Raw genomic sequence first — 26,037 nt, forward strand, 5'->3', positions numbered from 1 at the left:
AGGAAAGACAATGTATATACATAACTTATGTATCATAACATGCAAAGTGTTACTGTTTCTATCAGAATGCGATTACAAGGTCACTCAAATTGTTTTAATTAGAGACACAGTGGGATCAGCCACCCCGGCCAGCAATCAATTAAGAAAATCAATTAAGCCTTCTGAGCTTTTTAATCATTAACATGGCAACATTCAATAGTGCAGACAGCAAGGTGAGGAATTAACTGTGTGCAGCATGTCTTATTAGAGGGCGCTGTCTGCTTGTATATGGTGACCGTGTTCTTGCCAAGCAGGATGTGTTCCTAAACCACTGAAATAATATGGTTGCAATGGTTTTAAGGTCAGGCCAGGGATTGAGGGTGGGATTGGGTTAAGTGCATTTGTATTTTGCAATCCAAGCAATATCAATCAAACTGCAGCTGGCTTGATTTGATTAAGTAATAACTTAAATATAGCTGACTAACACCAAATGAAACGCAATATAGCTGACTTATAGAGTGTTCACACCAAACGTGCGCTATTCGCGTGTAGTTGGGCGCTTGAACATTTTGAGTTTACTTGCATCATTCGCGCGTAAAAAATTCGCTTCATTACAGATGCAAATTCGAATCATGGGAGGGGCTTCTGCTACTCGCTCACGGCCCTACGCGGCGTGAATTTGCCAAAATTCTGATTTTCCAACTTGCGCAATTCGCGTCTTTTGCGCCGCGTCATTTGCGCCGCCTCATTCACGCGAATCGCACCGCAAGTAGGTCATCGCACCTTTGCATTGACTTAACATGTAAATCACTTGCGCTTAACGCTTCATTCGCGTTTGGTGTGAACACACTATAACACAAAATGAAACGCAATATAGCAGACTAACACCAAATGAAATGCGAAATAGCGGACTAACACCAAATGAAACGCGATATAGCGGACTAACACCAAATGATACGCGATATAGCGGACTAACACCAAATGAAATGCGAAATAGCGGACTAACACCAAATGATACGCGATATAGCGGACTAACACCAAATGAAACGCAATATAGCAGACTAACACCAAATGAAACGCAATATAGCAGACTAACACCAAATGAAACGCAATATAGCAGACTAACACCAAATGAAACGCAATATAGCAGACTAACACCAAATGAAACGCGATATAGCGGACTAACACCAAATGAAATGCGAAATAGCGGACTAACACCAAATGAAACGCGATATAGCGGACTAACACCAAATGAAATGCGAAATAGCAGACTAACACCAAATGAAACGCGATATAGCGGACTAACACCAAATGAAACGCGATATAGCGGACTAACACCAAATGAAACGCGATATAGCGGACTAACACCAAATGATACGCGATATAGCGGACTACCACCAAATGAAACGCAATATAACGGACTAACACCAAATGAAACGCAATGTGTATCATTTGGCGTTATAGTGTGTTCATACCAAACGTTAAGTGCGATTTACATGTTAAGTCAATGCAAAGATGCGATGACCTACTTGCGGTGCGATTCGCGTGAATGAGGCGGCGCGAATGACGTGAAAAATCTGCGTAGGGCCGCGAGCGGGCGGCAGAAGCCCCTTTCATGACGCGAATCCGCATTTGTAAAGAAGCGAATTTCACGTGCTAATAATAAGGGCAAGAAAGGTCAGGGTTTGACCCAGAAGCTAATATCCAGCATGCCAGAGCGAATAGCAGAGGTTATAAAAAACAAGGCCCAACATTGTAAATGATGACTTACTGCATATATGAAGAGTCTGGTTCAAAAATCATGTTTTTTTATCATTTATTGTGTTATATCAATCAAACTGAAGTTGGTTTGTTTAGATTCAAGCCCTAATAATAACAAAAAAAGTACAAATAAAAAAATACAGCTAACTAACACAATAAAACAATAAAAACACGATAACATAATAAAAACATGATTTTTGAATCTCATTTTGGAACCAAACTCTTCTCCAATAAACGCTTAAGATATGCTAACTTTCAACCCAGTTTACCACAAAAACATGTGGAAAAATATTATCTACAAATAAGAGAGGCAGCAAACTTTGCAAAACACAAAATTGATGTCACTGCTAATATTTTTATTTTCAACAGATACTTCAAAATTTAGGTTACCGATTCCTTTAACCTGTTATTTTCTGAAACGGTGCAGGTAGCACAGGTAGTTAGATTTCACATAGTCAACAGAGAACAGCTAGGGTTAGGACTATGTATGTTTGACAGGAATGTTGTCCAATGGCCAACAAAAAACACAGATTCAGGAACTTGTCCCACTTGGCAAGGTCACACCTTTTTATAGACACATTTACAAACAGTAGGACTTTCACACTCTGCTTAACCCTAGGTTTCATGGTGACAGAAAATGTGTGAATTGGAATGGTCTCAGGACGAGTGACATTTTTGTCACCTATGCGGAAGCCCGTGAAAAGCAGTATCTATCCTATCGTCACTGTTGACACTTTTTGATTTTGAAAAGTTTCACGTACACACAACAGCGTTATCAAAGCGATCTGCATTTACATGGATCCGGGAAAACGAATAAACACAATGTATAATGCATGCCAGGCCAGTGGATGGCGCTGTTGCGCAACAAAGCCCTACGTGCACATCCGCATACACGGTTTTAATCTAAAAGTGCTTTTAATACACTTTGTTGGCGTGTATGTGTGTTTATAGTAGTGCGTATATAAATACTATGTCTCTACTGGTTGTAGTTGTGCAGTAAATCTACTTTCCGTGGAGAAATGATAATAAGTATGTCACGTGGCACAAGCATGCAGCATGGACGCCGTCATTATTGTTTGGGCAATACTCGCGCGTGCCTACAGATTGTAATACGCATGACGTCATCGTTTTTAAAAATCGGCGCATTAAGTCTTTACACGGAAACGATAATGGCGTTTGTTTTCAAAAGCGTGCGCTTTGAGACCCGTTTTTCCAAAAGTTTGCGTTTAAAGTCCCGAACAGCAAAACGCGTGAGAGCGCTTTCAACTAAATATGGAAAACTTTATGCATTTTGGCTGTTTATTTACACAAAAATGTTTTTTGGGGGACTGTAAACGCAAACTTTTGAAAACGAGTCTCACGGAAACGGCCTCTTAGTATGACCCAGACTAACTAATCCTATTAAGCGTGAAAAGGCCTAGTTTCAGGTTTAGGTCATGAGTTCACGTGAGGCACGTTCATATTAAAGGAAGCTTTAAAAGTTTGAAACGAGAGGGAAAACGGAAGCGTCTTTGTTTTTACATCGGTCTACGTCGCGTCTCCTTTCAGGGCGCCATGTATCTGTCATTCCCCAAATAAACTCATCTCTCACGTTGAGCTCTAAACAATAAAAGTGCACAAGGCGCCTCGCGCTTGTTTGTCGGGATTCTGTCGATCAAACGGCGCGGCTTTCTCATCTGCGTTCTCCTCCATGATCAAAGCTCCATTTATCAAAGACTTAAGACTGGAAATGTGAGTTTCTCCACATATCTGACATCCCCTGCCTCCTTCCTATTCTCAAACCCACCCGCCCGCACTCGTCTCCTGGAGGAAGTTATGGCCAGAACTCGTTCTCCTCCAGAAGTCTATTAGAAAGTGGAAATTAGACACTAAACCAGGCAGAAGAAATCAATGAAAGAGCTGGAGTGCATTGAAGTGCCGGGAGCGCATACATTATCCATTTATTTGGTTTGGAGACATCCAGAGTGCAGGTCTCTTCAGTACACGCTTGATTTTCATAACCCTGCTCCTGTTTATTGAGGCGGTGCTTTTAAATGCAAATTTCTTTAAAAGCAGCAGGAGGGCAGAGAAAGGAATAGTTCAGGGCCACAATGGGTCCAAAGATCTCTCTTTGCAGAGGAAATTCATGTCCAACAAGTTCATTGCACTAGATATAATGAACTGTATCAGGCAAGGACGACTTTAAGTCTGATTATGTGTTACTCCGATGTTTGAGCAGCCTCTGGTGGCATTGCTTGCAAACATACTCGCTCGGCACGTTAAAAGATCCTCGCAATGCCAAAAGAGTAACCAAATGACTGCGTTTTTGTAGCCTGTTGTGGGTTTCGTGTTAACAGAGATGGAAAATAAACAAATAGCGTCTTTAAAGGTGGGGAAACAAGCCATTGAATGCATTCTGACTTCTTTGCGCAGTTAAACGTACTGACTTCTCATGCTTAACATGAGTTGAACGTATGACACAGTGTGTCTGCGCTCGATTCACTCCACCAGGGTTCGTACAGCTTTCGTAAAGTTTTTTTTCGTACATGGATTCCCGTCTATTGCAGTCTTGACAGACCAAGCCTCCAATCGCTTTTATTATGTGAATAATCTTCAAAATTCGACGGAAAAATACTAAATGATAAAGCATTGTAAAAATACAACAGGCCGTTTACACAGGACACATGTTTATCCCGCTGCTTGTTCCTTCGCTTTGTCTATGTAAACGCGCCAGATGGATACGTTTGACAGTTGCGCTAAATCTCGCACATCCTGGCGCCAAGTCAAGTTAAAATAATTTTGCTCATCGATGGCAGTTCCAGACCGATCGGAAGACCCCGAAGGTGGGGCAAGCTCACCGCGGAGCGCCGGGTTGCATGTGTTCTGTGTGAACGGCCCTTAAGGGTGTAAAAATGACAGATTTTGTTCCTTTAAGGCTAGGTGTGAGTTTGTGAAAGTTAACGCATCAAGCTGAGTGAAGTGGGTGTTGCAACATCTCACCTCTTGCACAGAAGCTTGTTGAAAGAGAGGTATAAGAGGATTAGTTCTCGGAATGTCAATGTGAATCTGCAGAGAAGAGACACAAAAAGGAGCACAAGCAGGTTAGGACGGATCGGAACGGCGAGAGAATTCGGAGAGAAACAAGTCTGGCCATCTGAGGCTGTGCCCGAGGAGCAACCGAAGCACCTGATTCCTGTATTCTAGCATTCAACTTCCTACACTTTAAGACCGAGACACAGCTGGCTGCCTGCACGGACAGTTTGACAGACAGACAGACGATGGTAATTGAGTGACATGTGGTAGGGTGACAGGTGGGCTGTAGCATGTGGGGTGCCTCGGGGAGGTCCATCTGTCCTCTTACCTCAGTTACCTTGGGCTGCAGAACTAAACTTTCCGGACTCATCCGGGGAATGTCTATTTGAATCTGATGGTTTGGGAAAGAACAGCATATACATATTGATATATACATACACAATAAGGATGTTAAGAATGTGCAAGGTCATGGAAAAGGGGACACAAACACATAGATGCTGGAAAATATCAAGAACTTCACAATATGGTCCTTGCTTAAGAAATATTAGCCACTGGAAATACTTTACTCGAACATTATCAAAGAAAGATTTTAAACGAACAAGGGAAATTAAAGCTATAATCGATCACTTTCTATAGCCATCTGTATTTGAATTATGAAGATGCAGGTTACGTCACATCGAACCGTCCCACAAAATCCCACCCGACAGCTAAAATAATTATAAATCAACGATTTAAGCTTACCATTGTAAATCAAAGTAAAGGGACTGTTTGTACTGATGCCTTTTTTAGTTTTTTACCAAAAAAGTTATAGATTGCAGCTTACCGATGTAAAAACAGAACAGTCCCAAACACTCGTTTTGTTCTTTTCGCATTGGCGCATAAAGAAATGCAGGCAGTAATATGTTCACCTGTCATGTTAATAATGCTATCATACAAATCAATGTTCCTGATAAGAAAAACACTTAACAATAACGTTGAAAACGTTAACAATAAGTTCATGAAAAGCTAATATGAACAAGCAAAAAACAACACTCGTAAAGAATTCCTGTAGAAATTACAGTATCACTGGCAGCATTTCCTACATTTACATGTGTTCAAAGATAAATGATCATTAAACATTAACAAGTCTTTATCCTTAAGGGAAAAAACAAATACATAACAGCCTCATGCAAAGCATTCTGGGATCCAAAATTAGACCAAAAAAACTGAAAAAGGTTACGAGGATTCCTGGTTCCCAGAATGCGTTGCATTATAACATGAATATCTTTGAAAAACGACATTGCTCTCACTGTAAGTTCACGTGACGTAATGCATTAACTGATGAGAACAAACGCGGCGTTATAGTTTATCTTTTTGGGCTGTAAAATGACCCTGACATGCTCTAGGACACACTTCCCCTAGGTAAAGCAAGCCTGTGAGGATACAAAACGTTTGACACGTGTGAATGTGACATCATTACATGTCAGTCTTAAATCATGTAGACATCTATCAGATCAGAGTGACAGCGACAGCTTGATCTTCGCACGTTCCTGCCAAATCACTGGAGCTTCAAATGTTCCGTGTCATCTTTGTTGCGTCTCTCATTTGCATCTAAATATCGACGGCTATCTGTTTTGTGGCATTTCTAAACATTGTGAGCTCGTAACATAATTGTGTTTTGGCACAGCTAACATACCGCTGCTGCCAACACATCAATCTGGAAGTGTAAACAACCAAAAACCTCAACCATGTTCCATTAAACCCCTGGCACTGGCTTTGAAGTGATCAAGTATTTATTAACAGTAGAATTAACAAAGGCTGTGAAGAGCTGAAAAAGATCACAAGAACCCGAGGAGAGGAAATGCTGAATCCATCTGACTGCGTCTCTGATTTACCTCCTAACTGCATTGCTCCTACTATAAATACGCAGTGTTTGGCGATATTATCTAGTACAAAGTAGCCAAGAAAAGAGAAAATGGCTGTTCCCTCAAACATAGGGACGGTCTCGAACGAGGCGCACGCCGTCGTGCCTAAATGCCACATATTTGCATCAACAGGAAAGATGTTAGACCTGCCTAATAAAATAGCCGGTGAGCGTCCCTGATAGCGCTAACAACATGGGAATCTGACCTCAGTCATGAAAAGTGTCGGGAAGGATGTAGGGGTGAATGGGGTCTGGTACCTGTCTGTAGGTGTCCTGGTGGTTTTCATCATTGCGAGAGTCGTAGTACTGCTCGATAAAGCCGAAGTATTCCTGCCTTTTTCTTTGCAGTGTGCATTCCCTCCGCTCGACATTGGCAGGCAGGTACCCCTTTGAGGACACAAGAAAGAAAGCTAAGAGGGTAGAAGGCTAAAAACGGGCAGACGACTGATCTTTATTAGCGTGCGGCTACAAAACCAAACTAGGACTGCTGACATATTAAGACGCCGTTTCTTAATATCGCTATGAATGCAATGGCTTATTACAAATCTATTGTAAGTGTGTGCCACAGCTTTCCTAAACTAACATTATGGGTGATTTCCAAAATTTGTTTTGTGTGCCTGTATTGGTTATTCCATCGGTGAGTGTTATAGCTTTTTAGTCACAATAGCAATTCTAATGCCAAAATAGCATTATTGTTTTGTTATTCGTGATTTTTTAAATGTATTGTTTTAAAAGAAAGGTAGGAAACGTGTGAAGCACTTGATTTTTACTTTCTTGATCTTGAGAGAAATTGAATACGCCAAAGTAAAAACTGGGTAAAAACGTGAATCAAATCTTAATCCAGTTCATTTCTTATAGTATGTATCTGTTGTACTGTATATGTGCTTAGTATGTGTATCTTCTGTTAAGCATAAAACATTGCATAGAAAACATTATATTGGTATCATCAGAATTTTTCATTGATAACAATCATAAAACAATCATTATCATTTTTCAGATATCAATAGTTGGTCTGTTTTCTCTAGAAACACTGAATACATGTCCCAGAAGAAGCTGAATTAATAACCAAACTGGACTCATGCAATAAAACCATCACTTGCATTTAAAATAAAAAAGCGCTCATAATAACGCAACAACACTAAAGTTAAGGTTAATATAGCCAAAATCACCTCATACATCCGTTCTTCCATGTAAACGTATGGTGATTCCGTCAGACGATGTGGCGTTTATAAATCAGGAGATGTTATAGAGTCGTGATTTTATCCTCGACAACAGAACGGATGATATGTGAAAATAGCATTCAGTGGTGTTAAAATGTAAGGTGATCGGAAACAGATTTCAAGAGCCAAAACTAGACCAAACACGACGTGATGACGTCACGCATATGCAAATTAGTCACCTTTGTATGCAATTACCTGATCTAACCGGAGTTGGATCTCAAGAGTTTAAGGGAAAGTTCTTTCCAAGTTTGTAGTTTCCCAAGAGTTTGTGGCCACTAAGTAGATATCAGTCACATTTAAAGTTACATTTCCACTTATTACTTCCACAGCAAGAGAACGAGAACACGGCAGATGTTCAGGCCCAAAAAAGAAAGTCTCTTGATAAAGTAATTGATTGCACAAAAATCTACAAGCACAGAAATCCATTTATCACAGAAGACGCTTCCCCATGTGGCTATTTTTTACTTCCACGCTCAGATGAGCTCTGTGACAAGATGTATGTGTGCCAAGCGGTGCTCTTTGGTACGGCCCATTAGTGTATGTACATGTAATTAAATCAAATAGACTTATGGGTAACATTCAGATTACAAAAAAATTATAATCACAATTTGGACCCATTATTTACTGACCACAATATATACAGTGGGGTCCAAAGATCTGGTGCTGTAAATATTTTGAAGAAATAAGATTTAAGATCTGAATTATGATTCAAAATAAATAACCAGAACAGTCTGTGTATTATTACAACATTATCAAATAATGACAAAACAACGTTGGTAAAGCAAAAATACGACAAAATTTTGGAAAATATTCACGTACAAGGGTACTCACAATTACTTTAAATTCACCATGAAATCGAAGAGTTGCAGTGATCATTATAAATGCATTACAAATGCAAATGAACATTAAGCTCCCTTTCCCCTCTCAACAACAACTCTTCACCGGACGATGATGACATAAGCAACAAAAATGGGGTAGGACTATACTGACTGTCCATTGGCCAGGTATTTTAAGCCCTCCCCTCCAGGCCCTGTGTCAGTCGCTAAACAAACCAATCGTTGAAAGGGAAGGTCAAAATAAAGCCCCGCCCTACATTCTTTATATTTTCAGAAGCCTTGGATATGTCAGGACACGAAAAAAAAAATCAATCGCAATTCCGTTTCATGGGGACTTTAAAGGGATGGTTCAGCCAAAAATAAAAACTCTCTCATAATTTCTTTTAGCTGAAATAAGTGTGGATGAAAAGGTAATCCTGTATTCCGGATTACTTAAATATGTACAACCGTGTTAAAAATTGACTTAACATAAAGAAGTATTTACGATAAAACCATGAACCACACATAAAAGTTGAAATGATGTATGAACATTTAATACGCATAAATGCAGAGCACCTGATCAATGAATTTCTAGAACCAGAGAAAGACATTTACATTTAGTCAGTTAGCAGACGCTTTTATCCAAAGCATTATTCTTTTCTAAATACATAGATAGCAAGTTTTGGTTTGGAGTGCTGGGAAACGAGCAAAGACGATGCTGTCATCTTAAAAAGATTAAGAAATGAAATCTGTTGTTATTGTTAATGACACCGACAAAAGCAACAACACTTGTCTTCCCCGTATTATCACAGCATGAGTTGAAATAAACATGAAATGAAGCCGTTGTTCTCATTTTGTCGCAAAAGGGAGAGAGAACGTGGCATTGTTCACAGCAGGTGCAGAAATCCAGAACAACAGGCCGGTAATAAATGCTTCCCGGCAGCTGGCTTTGGATGAACACATGCGTAAGGTCTGTGTCCAGTGCTGGCTCTGCATCAACTCTCGCACCTGCTCAGGACGGGACGCCATTACTCAAACACCTCATATTAGTGAGACAGAAAGCACTATTTAATCATTCGCACAGCTTTATCCCTTTATTTATTAATGCCCACCGTGTGCTATTTCACTGAATGTGGGTGGGAGAGAAATGCATCTTGCACTCCCCAAAAAAAGCAGAGGTAAACACGGTAAGTTGTTTTCTCCGCTTTTTTCTTACGCCTACAAAATCTTATTTTGGAACTCGCACTGTACTTTTAAACAAACTAAAAGTCAATTGTTCAGCAGTTATTGTTGTCGAACTTGAAAATAACAAAGACAGTGGGGGGCTTGAGGGTATTTGATCATGCTGCTGTGCAGAAATAAGACCCGAGAAGACCCCTGTGACCATGGTCACCTCGCTAAATCAAAGAATGGTGTCCTTAAATAAAATCAAACGCCAAATCTTTAAAAGTCCAAAACGCTTCAACATTCCATACAAAAGTTCGTCAGATCATAACAAAATACTGACATCTTATGAAGCTATTTGATCTGTCTGTCCAAGAAACGTTACGATCAGGCAATCGGTTTGCACACGCGATAGGTCGCGCTTCAATAATAAGAAATAAACTTTGAGCTGTATCGTCGTACAACTTGTCACATTGACACAAGCCTTAGTATGTCACCACCTACTGGGTCCGGGGATATAAACAAAGCTATTTTGCTTATGAGCCAAGCACCACGGTTTCTTGCTCATTGTGGTTGCCAAATGCATTTTTAAACAGTAAATGGTACAGGCCAAGGTACTATTTTCTTTAACTCTTGTCCAATCTATGTGTCCTTTCAAAGGTTTTCGATAAACCAAGCAGCTTTTAAATGATGAATCAGATGGCAAGATGCCAAAAGAAAATGAAACGGTAAGAAGTTTTTTGTCAAGCCAAAAGTGTTGCTGAGATAGTCACCCCGCCTTGACCATACCATCTACTATGGCACTACCTATTGGTCAAAGCTATTAACGGTTTGTCATGTAAATGCTTTTAAGTAATCCTTTTAAACCGCTCGCATTTAAATAATATATAAGAAAATACATGGCAGAACAGCTCTCCTGAAATAGCAACTGAATGAAGGTAGAAATAATGTCCACAGCCCGAACCGTGCACAAACCACAAAGTATTAGTAATAATAACGGTTATGCTTGCCTTAGCAAACACAACAAAGTTGTTGATTTCCCCTGATATTACTTATCCCTCCGAGAAAATCTGCTCTGAGCCTCTGACAACATATGCTACCACCACCCTTCCCGAAAATAGAGTTTAGGAATCAATTCCAGGAACAAGGCAAACTGAATTTGTATCTTTCCTCGAAGCCAAGTGACAAAACATAAATGATTTCTTCTTAGGAAAGTGTCGACCCGGGTGAGACTGGCAGTCCGAGACATCAGCAGGACGCGCAGAATTGATCGCGCATTAAAACGCCCGTTCAAATGGTGACGCCACCCTCCGCCAGTCATTACTCTTGTTAAAGGATGAGTTCACAGTTGCTCAAACTAAAATGCACACACATAGCGATGAACTCACAAGCCACGCACCTGAGCGGCAGCTCAATAGTGTGGATCGATGCGGTTTGATTGAATGGGGCTGCCGTCCAGGGTTCGAGTCAAAATGACAGATGTGCTACCTATAGGCAAATGAAGGTCGGATGGGTGAATTGGACGTCTGCGAGACCTCAAACTTGTCTAAATTGGGTCGAACATATAAGAACTCCTCCCTAAGCGCCATGCTGGTTAAGAGTGGCCCTTCATCTATCAGTGTGGCGTGAGGGCAGAATCCTGCCCGCCTGTGTCAGAGGGTGAAACCGCACAAAAAGCCAAACCCACTAGCATCTAGAATTGTGAATGCGGGCTTGATGTAATATTAAGCAGAAGTGAATTTAGAGCTTATACCTGGTACATTGCTATTGTTTGTCTTCAGAATGGCGCAGCACTCCTACTTTTATGGTGGTCTTTTTAGAAGTTCGACAGGGTTTTGTCACTATGACCGATCATTATACAGCAGTTCTTCAATTTCTCCTTTTGTGATCCAAGACTTCAGTACACGGGATGATCACAACAGTATTATAATGTTTAGGTAAACAAATGAATGAAATAGTCTTGAAAACAATGACACTAACCACACAGCTTTGGCGTTTAGTTAATAAAAGAGATGAAAGTGTCATTTTTTCATGCCATTTTTAGGCTCAACTTTCCAAGGAATGCGTCACGATTGTTATTGCAGGCACATGTATTCATATCCCTTTAGCTCTTGACACACACACACGGTCATGACTGCTACAGATAAGGGATCCCTTATTAACACAAACGTTTTAAAAATAAGAGCAAACCGGTGTGAGAACATCACCAAAATATCACCAGGATCACGCTTGTGTGAACAAAGAGTAGAATGGGCACATACAAGGTCAGAAAGGAAACTAAGTATTCCGGACGCGTTGCTTGTGGAGCATCCGCGTCTCCCTATACAAGGACGTGAACGCAAGAAACCTCGGCCCTATAACCGTTCCGTGATTTAGTTTGACTAATGTATATGCGAAAAACTAAAAGATCAACAACAATAATAATGTATGACATAAAAACAGGTGAATGCGACCAAAAGGAAGAAAATGAATTCCTCATCCATTTGCTTTGGATAAAAGCGTCTGCTAAATGTCAAGGTTATTATTCTGAAAAGCGTTCTGCCTGAAGAATGACTTTCTAACAACAGTGTTCAGCCGATGCCATAATTACTCGTTCTCAAGCGTCGCTTTAGATTACAGGAAGTCATCTCAGGCAGGGTCCAGTTACTGCAGTAACCAGGGGCGCATGTGACGGAGAAAGAGACTGAACGCAAGTGTCATTAATCGTGTCTGACACTAAAGCTAACCGCATTTCTCACATTTATTATCATTAGATTTCATTTTCGTTTTCTTTGACGACCCTGTTATTATTACATTTAATTAAATGTATGTAAGTGTAAGAGAATAGATTCTTGACACTTAAATATATCCATCAAAAATAACCAGAGAAATGCAAAAAATAGTCTCTGAACACTCACCACCTCTAGCGGTTCCATACACAAAGAGTCTTTAGTTCACTGGACCTCTGAGCTTCTAGGAAAGTCATTAGCAAGAAGCCTAATGGCTTATAAATGTGTATTTATGTAGAATGTATTATGTATTCTTTAATTAGTCTTTTATTGGATGTGTGCTGTAGTAATGTGCTGGACGGTCGAAGCAGAACTGGACGCTGCCATCGTTCTACTTACTGAGAGCAGTTTCCACGTGATGGGGCGCACCTGCCGGGGGATTCCAGACCAGCTCAACTTTCGAAGTTCCTCTAAAAAGAGAAAGAAGTGTTCGTAAATGGGGCGAAACTGCTTATTTTGTTCAACATATGAAGCACAAATTTGTTACAACCATAGACGATATAACATTTGTATTATTTGGCAACCCACAAGATGATGGTTACGAAATCCCTTATAAAGATAGGATATTCTAAAAACAAATCACATAAAGAAGGTGAAATAAAAAATATGATATATTGCACAAATATACTAGTAGTTATACATCACCAGCAGTCCGGACAGCACAGGAAAAGAGAATGAAATTGTTCAAACTGTGGCATTTTGACAAATGTTACTAAATAATAAGAAAGGAATACGGACCGTGATGGAAACTTTATAACTCAACCGAAGTGATAATTGTTAACTCGACCGGAGAGTCATTATTTTGTGCCACGGCTTCTGCCCGCGCGCTTCACAAAAGCAGCAGAGCACAAGTCAGCATGTCCGTACTACAGAAAAGAGAACTTAAAGTGAATAAAAAGTCCTCAGAAGAGCGCAGAAAGCGCTTTCATAATAAATGTCCCTTTATATTTCAATTTTAGACTACAAGTGTTGATGGCGACCGTCAAAATGTGCTTTTCAGTGCTTTGAAAATAGGCCAGAACCCATTGTGCGTCCATTGTTTGTCGTTTATAAAAGATAAATCTAAACTATAAATCGGAGGTCAGTTCATGATCCATACAATAGACAAACTGTGCCGTTAATACAACAGGGGGCTTCGAGTTAAACCGTTTATTTTTGTGAAATCTAACCTTTCTTATTACAGCGCTTAATCCTTCTTGCGAGGTTTCTTTGTTGATAAAAAACGAAGATTGAAGTGTATGAATAATGCAAAAACAAGTCATGTAAATATAGCCTACTTATTCACACATCATTTATTATTTCTCAAGGCAATCTATCTGCCGAGACACCTCGTAAGTTTATGCTATTAGCCAAATTTCTTCCCAGCGCTATAAAATTGGCATCAATTCTTCCTCAATGTCAATTGATTCATTGCTTTAGATGGACCACATAGACCTTTCTTACCTAAGCGGCGATAATGCTGAAACGTTCCTTATTATAATGTGGCTGCCATAGGTTCATTAACATCACATTATTCAGCAAATGGACCGACCCATGCGGATGAACAACAGTGTGAACTATTCTGTTGTGAAAATGTTCGTCGAGAATTAAAAACATGAAAACCAACCCGTTTAATCGTAAGGGTTAGAGGTCGACGCTGAAAAAAGTCAGACCTCATTGCAATTCATTCTGGTCAAGAACCTCCCGCTTGGACAGGCAGAGACCGCCTGACATTGAACGGCACACTATAACCAGCGGTAGTTCACCCAAAGGTTCATTTACTCCCCATCCTGTCATTCCAAACCTGTATAACTTTACTTTGCAGAACACAAAAGATGAAATGTTGAAGAATATCGGTAACCATCAGAAAGTATCTTATTCTGTGTTGAACAGAGGCAGGTCTTATACACGTTCTCAACCGCATCAGGATAAATAAAGGACTCTAACTGTCAGGGTTATCTGAAATACACTCGCAGTATATCACAACAACGGTCTCTGCAAATAGAAAATGTTTCAGGGAATCTTTGACTATCCACTAAATTACAGAAATAATTCACGAACATTCAACTAAAAGCGCCGCACGACAAACTCTAAATCGGTTTTCAGGTATCTGGTACAATACCTTACAAAACCTGTATGATCCGTTTTAACGTGACCAACTTTACTTTGCATAGAGATGAAATAAAAATATCAAACAATTGCAGATCGCCGGCACTTAGCAAAGACAAAGCATTGTGGCCGCTCGAATGTAAAACACGCAGCGTGTTCTTTTGCGAATCATGCAAAGAAACACAGAGAAAATAGGATTAAAAGTGCCAAATACAGACAGAGACAGTGTGGAGTATCACTTCGTCAAAGAGGAAGGTGGGCTGTCCATTTGAGTGCCATTCAACATACCACGGAGACAACACGGAGTGGGAAAGAGGTATTAAAAACCTATTAAAAACGCACCGTTTTCCAGGACAGTAAAATCCGCTCTTTAAAAATAAGTGAACTGCACTCAAAACTGTGAAAAAGTTAATATATCTTAAAGTGTAAGTGCGTCAGAGTGATTCCCAGCATGCTTTGTGCGGACTGGATAAAGGAAGTAAAGCTTAGAAGAGGAGGAGGCTAAATGTTTAGCCTTCTGTTCTGTTGTTATTTCGGAAGGTAACATTGTGCCGATAAGTAAAGCATTTCCTCAAGGCTAAACTACACTAAAAGACTTTTGCTCAGAATTTGCCCAGATTTCCAGTCTGGACTTGTTGCAGAAAGTCTGCGCCGGTCTGCAGATTTGATCAGTAAGTGTGTTACTATCTGAAACTTTCAAAAGGTCTGCAAGTGTGCGACGTCTAGTTTAAAAAGATCTGTTCAGATTTCAGAAGTCTTAGTTTGATCTGAAGGCATTACAATGATGATGTTACCGCTGTAATTGACAATTGAAATAAAGAAACAACAGCCAATGTAAAATGGAATAATGAAAAACGAACTGTACTCTTCTTATGTTTACTCAAAATGAACTCAATTCTTCAAGTTTCCATACGTTTTTGGAGTCCATTCATCTGGGTTTACAGTTTCGGAGCAAGAAAATTTGACCGTAATAAAAGGCCTAAACCTTCTGCCAGTAATAAAAGAGCGTAGAAGAAGACGAAAGAGACCAAAACCTCTTTCCTCTTTAACTAGGTTTCATAAGATGCATCAAAAAAGTTCCGTCTCATACTGGTAATAAAGCAGATGTCCTTCAGCCGTCTTATTACAAAGGCAAACCTTGCCCACTTTAAAGAATCACCAAATACAATTGTGTCAAACACTTTTAACCCAAAGAAATAAAAACACAGTGACATTAAGAAATGAAATCACGGCGTGCTGTTGCTGTGAAGGGCCACCGGAGAAGAATGTTCATTCTTGTGTATAACGACTTATATTTACGCGGAAAAGTATGAAATGTGATATTTTAGAAGATGCATTCACCTTCAGTGCATTCTGCATTGCATCTCATTTTGTGTTTGACAAAAAAAAGTCATGCATATTCCGAACATCTCCAATGCAAGCATGACAAAAGTTTCATTTATGGGTGAACCCTTTGCGGCATCTCATTTTGAAAGAACACACGCGCAGAAATCCGGGCGATTCTAGTTATATATCATCATTAAGGACGCCCTCGCAGGTCTAATGAATGCGTGTCGCTTCCGCAGTCCTAGCGCAGCTAAAGCATTACTGCAGAGGACACGGGAGCGTGTTCTCTCCGGTCAGGTACAAGCGCCGGTGTAGTATATAAGCCGGGCAGGTTGTCCTGACACATTGAATGCGCGCTTTAATGTGCATGCTGCTTTATGGAGGAACTTTATAGGAAAAGCGCTCAATTCATTAAACACCGAGCCACTCAAGGGTGTCTCCTCGGCTCGCACCTTTGAACTCTCATTTGCGCTGTCGGCTCCAGAAATGAGTCGATGAATCTTGTGCCCTGGCACTTAATTAAACTATCTGTTATATTTCCTCCACGTGGCATTAATCTCACAATGGGGGAGAGAGGAAGAGAGGCCGATTGGACGTACGCTATTTCATGCTCTCGTTGTCGCCGTCTCCGTCCCTCTGGAGACGGTGACCTCAAAAGAGGTTGCGCTCATCTGGACAGCACACCTGAAAAGCATCTGTGGCCTGCAGCGAGGCGACTCTCACAAAACCTGTAGAGAACCTTGCTTCATCCCATAATCAAAAGAACGACAAAATGATATTCATAAAGAAATCGAAACCTGTATACGTGTTATAAACATAATGATCGTTTGTTCCTGATTCCAATTATTTCCCTCCACGTTATCGAAGTGTACTGAAAAACAAACATTGAAAATAGTTTTATTTTCATCATTTCAATAAGTTTGTTTGTTGTACTTTTTTTTTAAAGCACAGTTGCAGCGTAATACAGCAAGAACAATTGCTAAATGACATCAATAAAAATGACTATTGACAATAATCTGATGTCCAAAACAAAACAAAATAAGCTTTTAAGATTGCAGTAATAAATATTAGACACGGTATAAAGTGACTCAACATTGGTGGATATGAACTTAAAAAATGGTGTCTGTATGGGTCATTTTGGGTTCGAATATGACCTGGATTTGTTTTTATGCAACTCAAACTAGCTGTAGATTTGTACTCCGTGGTATTCGATTCCGCACCGCCCATTTCTAAAACACGCTCCGAAAAAGCAGCGCAGCCACATTCTCAAAACACCGGCTGATTATATCTTAATCTCATACCCTTTCGGGTTTCACAAGTGTTTTTTTCCCTTGTTAGTGCTAAACTCATTCTGTAATCATATTCATCATCGATGAGAATCCTGCATCACATCCCTCCATCTCTTCCATAATGACACATTCATTCTGAAAACGATGTGGGTGAGAGGAAATAAACAAACGGTCCTCACAATAGATCTGTAAATTACACCGAACGTTTTCAAGCGAGGCATCCCATTTCCCTGAATGCAAGCTATTACCACGAAACTATTCTCTCTAAAACCCACAGCTGGCTATCGCTCATCGAACAAACCCAACAAAAACAGCATTAAAGCAAAAGTTCAGCCAAAATGAAGATTCCGTTTCATTTGCTCGCCTTTGTGCTATCCGGTTTTCTTTTGTGCCGTAAAACATAAAATGAGATGTTTCGAGGAATAGTCAAGCCGATTCTTTCAACAAATGAAAGTAAATAGGGATACGAAGAGAATCATGACACTATGCTTTGCTTTAGAAACAGACCACAATATAGTATACGTCGAAATTGACAACAGAAAAAAACAGTGAAAATCGTTCTTTCCTAACTCGTGAGATTTGATGGAGTTCTCTGTTGTTTTATTGAAATATCAACTTACTTCCAGACGTTTCCCCTAAAATTGCTTGGAAGACATAAAAAATACTAAAAGGTATCATTGAAATACATTAAAGATATGGAGGTGTAAAATGATGATCTCTTTTAATTGACACGCGAGATTTCACGGTATATTCCTAGTGATCAATATCTGACATGCGGGGACAAAATGTACTCATTGAATCTCACTGATGTCAAGGATAAATAAGATATTAAAGAGATCTCGTATGTGACTTTTCCTTCTTACGTAACCCTACAGTGCTTGTATTATTCTTACGATTTTAACGTTACATAATATACAGTCCATACTTGAGAAGAACGGCCAGTGTTTTTCTTAAAAAAATGACCTATTGTGTTCTTGTAGAACTTATACGCGATAAGAACGACATGAGGATCATGATCAACCTTTTATTTCTGAGGGAACAATTCCTTTAGTTTCAATTGCAGTTCACCGGTAAAAGGGGAAGAAATGTCACCAAGCGCACTCCATTATGTTTTCTTCATAAAAGAAAATGGCTTCTTCAGAACACACTATAGATTATAATACAGGTGCTGTGTGCATCGGCTGTCTAGTGCTCCATTGTGTGTTTCAAACACTACCGCGAGTGAATTAAACAAAACGTCTCAGAATAGACGAACGCAGGAAGCGTGTGCCCTATAATCTCTCAGGAGACGACAAAACATATTCCGCCACTTCAACCATATTTCTGAAGTACAGTAAATGTACCAATGATTTATCTTAGACTGTCTGCGAAGACAGGAATGGAAAAAGCAAGGAAAGAAAATGAAAAACACCCATCAGAGAACACGATTTATGTCAATTAAACTCACAATTAAACCAGTCTGCTGGCAAACAAAATATATCAGTGATATTAGGGGAGAAGAAATCACATAAGTCTATAAAAAGACCACGAATACGGACCACGGTGTTAAAGGGCTGGTAAAGGACTAATTCTGCTGTCACTTTTCGTTCCATTGACGTCCATTTCATAAGCGTGTGAATTTCACATTTTGCTGTGATCAAAGGTCAAGTTTGGTGAACTCATTTTTATCACGCGAGATGTGTGACCAATGGAGGATCAATACAACACAGCGTGAATTTTTCAGTCGGAGGAATATAGCTTTAACAATAACAGTGCAAATACGTCAAACACTTTTTCAATTAAAATGACGAGTGCTGTCGTACGTTTGACGCATTAGCTTAAATGCGATACGTTTTATCGCCAGCCCTTCTGGTTGCTGTCCATATATGGAGGGCTCTGCATAAGAACATACTCCCCAAACTCCCGAAGCACCCTCCACAGGACGCCACGAGGGACTCAGTCGAATGCCTTCTCCAAATCCACAAAACACATGTGGATTGGTTGGGCAAACTCCCATGAACCCTCCAGCACCCTGTAGAGCTGGTCCGGCGTGCCACGGCCCGGACGAAAACCACACTGTTCCTCCTGGATCCTAGCTTCTACTATCGGCCGGATTCTCCTCTCCGGTACCCTGGCTAGACTTTCCCGGGAAGGATGAGAAGTGTGATCCCCCTGTAGTTGGAACACATCCCCTTCATAAAAAGAGGGACCACCACCCCGGTCTGCCATCCCAGAGGCACTGTGCCCGACCACCACGCGATGCCGCAGAGGCGTGTCAGCCAAGACAGCCCCACAACATCCAGACACTTGAGGTACTCAGGGCGAATCTCATCCACCCCCGATTCTTGACTACCTCAGTGACTTCCGCTTGGGTGATGGACGAGTCCAGCCCTGAACCCTCAGCCTCTGCTTCCTCGATGGAAGACGTGAAAATACTAAATATAGAACATAAAACATGATGACTTACGAAACGTTGTGCTTGTTTTTGGAGCCTGTCAAGTCAGGTCAGGTTTCAACTAGTGCTGCACGATTAATCATATCGCAATCGCGATGTCAGGCTATGCGATTGCATGACGGCAAAATGTTACGATAATATTAAAGAAACAAGTGCATTCGTGGACGTAACAAGGCATCCGTTTGGTCACGTGACTTGCGGGGCGAAGTGTGGAGACAGGAGAAATGGACGCAGAGCAGACCGACACTAAACTGGTGCCGAAAAAAAATGCTTCCTCTGTTATTTGCCGATATTTTTGTTTCAGGATATCAGACACTGAGCACAGAGAGGTACTGTGCAGAACTAGCTAAACTAAAGTTGTAAGTAAAGTACTAAACAGAATGTTTTACAAAGAGGATTAAGAAACAATCATTTAAAGTGACAACAAAGATTATAGAGACTTAAGTTTTACAGTGAACCACACATTTATATACATTTTCTTTTTCAAAAGAGTTCATACAAGTATTTGTTAAAATCTGCATAAATGTCTGTTTGTTGGGATTATTTCCCTATGTATTTATCTACTATATGGAATATACTAAATCCAATTAGTTTAGAAAACAAGGGTCAGAATATGACATCTTCTGTGAATTACGCATCCTAATGCGAAAAGAAATTGACTATCATAAATCAACAAGGACGTTTTCATAACCTTCCTAATAAGGAGCTTTTTAGTTCACTAAAGGAGGGAAGGCCTGTAAAAGATGACATACTCGTAAATGTCTCTTTTCAGAGCTGTTAAAAGTTTAGTTCTAGCTCTAAAGCTCATAAATTACAGTTATATAAAGGACACAGCAGCACATGGCAGTCTCATAGACTAATGCAGTTCTAAAAAGTAAAGAGATACTTCACTGTATTAACACAGGCTGTTGAGGTGGATGATATATAGTTCAGGTGTCTGGGGAGAGCGCGGCAGAGACTTCCTCCGAGACTGCAGAATAACTGCATGCCTGCATTTCATTGATTGCATTATAAATTTGCTTTGTCTTTCGTATGGATTGCGTCAGGAGGCGGGTACAACAGCCTAAGCCTGGCGACATTTTTCTGGACGGAAAAAGTTGGCGAAAAAGTGCACAATTTGCCCTCTGTGCACATTTTCACTCTGAGCCGTGCGATCTTTTGACGAACGAAAGTTGGGTTCAAGATGACCTAATAGAAATCGTGTTTAGTACGAGTCTGTACATGCGTAACAGCACGTGCGCATATGGCAGATTTCTGCAGTGGAAAGGACCAACAGATGATCTTGATGAGTTTAAACTTCAGGTATTAAGTCTCTTCACTTCATTTTTCATAGCGTCTGTTCTTTCTTGTCTTCTCTCTATTTGATTTTTTTACGTGCAAGTACGTATATTGCTTACGGTGCAGAGACTCAAAGTAGAACTCTCCAGCTTTAAACAGACATCCGGGTTTAAAAACATGTTGTGAGAAATATTCGCTTTATTCGCACGCAGCTGTTTTACAATCTGCCTGTAAAGAACGACCATCCTATTTATATGATTTCTTATGTGTTGGTTTATTTACTATTTGTCTCTACGAATAGAACCTTTTATTTTTATGCATCGTGGCAAAATGTGTCGTGTCAGCAGCATTTTGCAGCTTTTTTCCTGAAGACTCGTACCAAGTTTATTCACCTAAATGAACCTTTGAAATCGAGAAATCAATTATTTTTGTTTGTCGATTTCCAGCCACAAAGATTTTGGCCTTGTTGTTTTGCCTTCTTATACACGCAGCGCCGTGCTTCAAAATTCCATGAACACGTACATCGAAATGCCTCCAAACTAAATGAAGTAGTCTCCGGTTGCATTTGCGGTTTTGATGTTGAGGGCTGGTAAAAGAACTGGCTATGGTAACACTGGCAAGAGAGCACCACGGCCCCCCATCCGAGAGAGAAAGAGAAAGGGTACACTGGAAGTGGAGAGGGGTTCGACAGCAGGTGATGCATCGTCATGGTAACAGTATCCAGCATCAGGAGTAATTGCTTCCTTTGATTGTGGCAGTCTCTCTTTCTCTGAGAGAGGTGAAAGCTGACCTCCTGACTAAAGCCTTCTTCCTAAAAACACATCTGTCAGTGTGCAGGCACTCATTAATACAGCCAGTGAAAGAGCCAAACGCTTCAGAAACAAGAGCTTGTACATCAAGAAAACGACTTTTTATTATTCTCATCATGACCTTTTTACGCTCATTATTGTGCATGTCTTTGATACAGCGCTCCGACATATGTAATTGCTACACATCATTCCTGTGCTGAAAAAAAGACTACCTAACTCTCAGAAAAGATTGTTTTATTGCATTTTCCCCATAAGATCAACTCAATTTAGCGTTCCTTTTCTAAAATAGGCTGTTTTCATACAGCATCACTTTTAAATATTAGTAATTTTGCCAAAAGTAAAACCCCTCCCTGTAGGTAACCTTACAATACGCAGTATAATATTATTTTGGCCTAATGAACATTTTTAGCGTTCGGTATAAGATACCACATCATTTACGGTAGACGCTTTAAACAACAACAATGTAAAATTTTGATGCTTTTAAATAAAGGTTCTCTTGATACCTTATCGGAACAAATTGTATTTTAATTATAACATTATTACATTTATACATTTATACATTATCTAAAGTATACATTGTATAATATAACATAATATATTAATATATTAAAAATATTTCCGCAAAAAACAAGAGAATTCTTTCAAATCAAAATTCTAGTTTTGTGGCAATTTCATTCATTCATCTTTTATATCATCGACTTGGGTATACTCCATAAAGATGATCTTCTCCTTGAAAACCGACAGAAAATACTGCTCATTTATCATATAAAAAATTTGTGACCTATACATTTCTTCAAGATATAAGAAGGTCTTCTATAACAAGAATATTACCAGCCCCTAAGGGTTAGTAGCAACGTAAAAAAATAGAGAGTTCTAATACCCAAACTTCTTGATTCAGTAGGAAAGAAGTCAATACAAGAACTGTGCTCAAACTGCGCTCATAAAGTGATTTTTTGGGGGGAGCTTTAAGATACAATCGCTCGCTGACAGAAGAGGGTCTCCTGTCTTGTGGAGGGATGGGAAATCATTATCATGCTGGTGGAGATCCCAGTTTAATTATAGATTTCATTCATATTTAATTCTGCCGCTGCACGTCTAACGTCATTTTAGATATCTAATAACAGCAACAGCAGTTAAATGGATTGAGGGACACCCCGAGAGCCAGTCAACCAAAACCAGAACTGACGCTTCCAGAGGCCTGTCAACATCTACACTGTCAGGACTTCGTGGATCTGTCTTGTTTAAGCCCCCAGAGGTTTTGCTCAGCCAATGTGAAAGCCATGCAGAGCTTTAAGACTGTTGAAGTCAACATGAAATCATTTTATATTTATATAAATAAATAAATCCCCTGGCGTATAATGTATGAATTAATAGTGTTCGTTATTCAAATTAAAAAAGCCAAATAAACAATGTTTTTGTTCATTTCTTCTCTCACTTTTCTGCTGATGAATAACATTACTTTGTAATTAGAATAGAATCATATAGTATAGAATCGTATAGTATAGTATAGAATCGTATAGTATAAAATCGTATAGTATAGAATCGTATAATATAGTATAGAATTGTATAGTATAGAATCATATCGAATAGAATAGTATAGAATAGTATAGTATAGAATCGTATAGTATAGTATAGTATAGTATAGTATAGAATCGTATAGTATAGAATCGTATAGTATAGAATCGTATAGAATCGTATAGAATAGTATAGAATCGTATAGTATAGAATAGTATAGAATCGTATAGTATAGAATCGTATAGAATTGAATCGTATAGAATCATATCGTATCGTATAGAATTGAATCGTATAGAATCGTATAGAATAGAATCGTATAGAATTGAATCGTATAGAATCGTATAGAATAGAATCGTATAGAATTGAATCGTATAGAATCGTATCGTATAGAATTGAATCGTATAGAATCGTATAGAATAGAATCGTATAGAATAGTAAAGAATAGAATCGTAAAGAACAGAATCGTATAGAATAGAATCGTATAGAATCAAATGGAATAGAATCTTTGAAGGCTGATGCAGACCATCCGTTTACTCCTCTACTTCAACTGTCAGTCTGCAGCCAGTTCCATATCAAAATGCAATGGCTGATTTTATACATCCAATCAAATCGCAGTGAAAAACACAAGCCATGCACCCTAAATTTTCTTGTTTTAAATTCCATATCACAAGGAAATGTGTCACAACAATCGCAACTTCCGGTTCACTGAGACTTAAAGCAATTACAGTCTCCTTTACCTTACCCCAATTCGAAACAGTAACACCATGTCTACACAGGAAGTGGTACGATGCAACACGATAACATACAATAGAACGCATTCAAAACTTTTCATTTTGTCAACATTGGATGCGGCGCAACGTGAAATGACAAACCAATAAGAACAACCCGTTGTCATGTCACGTTGCATCCGGTGTAACACAGTGTAAGCTTATCATCATTGTTTTTTATATAAATGTGAATATACAGTCCCCTAAAGGATTATTAGGAACACCATACTTATTCCATGTTTGACCCCCTTTCGCCTTCAGAACTGCTTTAATTCTACGTGACATTGATTCAACAAGGTGCTGAAAGCATTCTTTAGAAATGTTGGCCCATATTGATAGAATAGCATCTTGCAGTTGATGGAGATTTGTGGGATGCACATCCAGGACACGAAGCTCCCGTTCCAGCACATCCCAAAGATGATCTATTGGGTTGAGATCTGGTGACTGTGGGGGCCATTTTAGTACAGTGAACTCATTGTCATGTTCAAGAAACCAATTTGAAATGATTCGAGCTTTGTGATATGATGCATTATCCTGCTGGAAGTAGCCATCAGAGGATGGGTACATGGTGGTCATAAAGGGATGGACGTGGTCAGAAACAATGCTCAGGTAGGCCGTGGCATTTAAACGATGACCAAATGGCACTAAGGGGCCTAAAGTGTGCCAAGAAAACATTCCTCACACCAATACACCACCACCACCAGCCTGCACAGTGGTAACAAGGCATGATGGATCCATGTTCTCATTCTGTTTACGCCAAATTCTGAATCTACCATCTGAATGTCTCAACAGAAATCGAGACTCATCAGACCAGGCAACATTTTTCCTATTTGCAGTGGAGATGAGTGGTACCCGGTGGGGTCTTCTGCTGTTGTAGCCCATCTGCCTCAAGGTTGTGCGTGTTGTGGCTTCACAAATGCTTTGCTGGATACCTCGGTTGTAACGAGTGGATATTTCAGTCAAAGTCTCTTCTATCAGCTTGAATCAGTCGCCCCATTCTCCTCTGACCTCTAGCATCAACAAGGCATTTTCGCCCACAGGACTGCCGCATATTGGATGTTTTTCCCTTTTCACACCATTCTTTGTAAACCCTAGAAATGGTTGTGTGTGAAAATCCCAGTAACGGAGCAGATTGTGAAATACTCAGACCGGCCCGTCTGCACCAACAACCATGCCATGCTCAAAATAGCTTAAATCACCTTTCTTTTCCATTCTGACATTCAGTTTGGAGTTCAGGAGATTGTCTTGACCAGGACCACACCCATGAATGCATTGAAGCAACTGCCATGTGATTGGTTGATTAGATAATTGCATTATTTGAAATTGAACAGGTGTTCCTAATAATCCTTTAGGTGATTGTATATATACACACACACACACACACACACAATATTACGACAGCAGATTTGATTTAGGTTTATTAAGGTTAATAAAGAAACCGGACAGTATCTTACCCAGATCAGTATTTGGCCCGGCCAGAACCTGTCTGAATTTGTCAAGTCGCGAAGCCTCTCTCTCTGTCATAGCTGGCGTTCCAGATGTGTTCTGATCTGCCATGCGGGCGACCAGTGGAATCACAGGCCTGTGAGGAAGTGATTGCTGTCTGTGGAGTCCTGTCCACTCTCCGCCCACCTCTGACCAAAAACACAAGAGAAAAAAACACTGCTTTAATGACCATATACACAGTACTGGCTGCCTTCTCCTTATTCTCAGCCCATTAAACTTAAAGGGGTCATATGGCGGCTAATACAAAAGATGCATTCGATCTAAAAGCAAATGCTCACCCAGACCTGCCTGAAACGCCTCGTGTAACCACACCCCCACAATTCTACATGAATTTGTGGTATGACTTGACTAAGGGTGCGCGTACCTTTCAGTACAATTGCTTTGGAACCTGATGTTCCAAATA

The 26,037-nt window shown here is 39.9% G+C and overlaps 1 protein-coding gene across 2 annotated transcripts in view; it reads right to left on the reverse strand.

Moving 5' to 3' along the window:
• The window catches only part of tbc1d22a (TBC1 domain family, member 22a), a 105,336-nt gene that overhangs the window by 72,648 nt on the left and 6,651 nt on the right, over positions 1–26,037 (reverse strand). The window contains exons 4-7 of one of the 2 annotated variants that reach the window (XM_079454763.1): positions 25,583–25,762; positions 12,962–13,032; positions 6,914–7,042; positions 4,720–4,785 (exon numbers count right to left, since the gene is read on the reverse strand). In XM_079454763.1, the coding sequence (XP_079310889.1) occupies positions 4,720–4,785; positions 6,914–7,042; positions 12,962–13,032; positions 25,583–25,762 (446 nt within the window). Of the gene's footprint in view, positions 1–4,719; positions 4,786–5,080; positions 5,144–6,913; positions 7,043–12,961; positions 13,033–25,582; positions 25,763–26,037 lie in introns of both variants that reach the window. The other variant, XM_079454762.1, reaches the window with a different exon arrangement.

The sequence above is a fragment of the Barbatula barbatula genome (genome assembly GCF_947034865.1).
Source record: "Barbatula barbatula genome assembly, chromosome: 4".
NCBI lineage: Eukaryota > Metazoa > Chordata > Actinopteri > Cypriniformes > Nemacheilidae > Barbatula > Barbatula barbatula.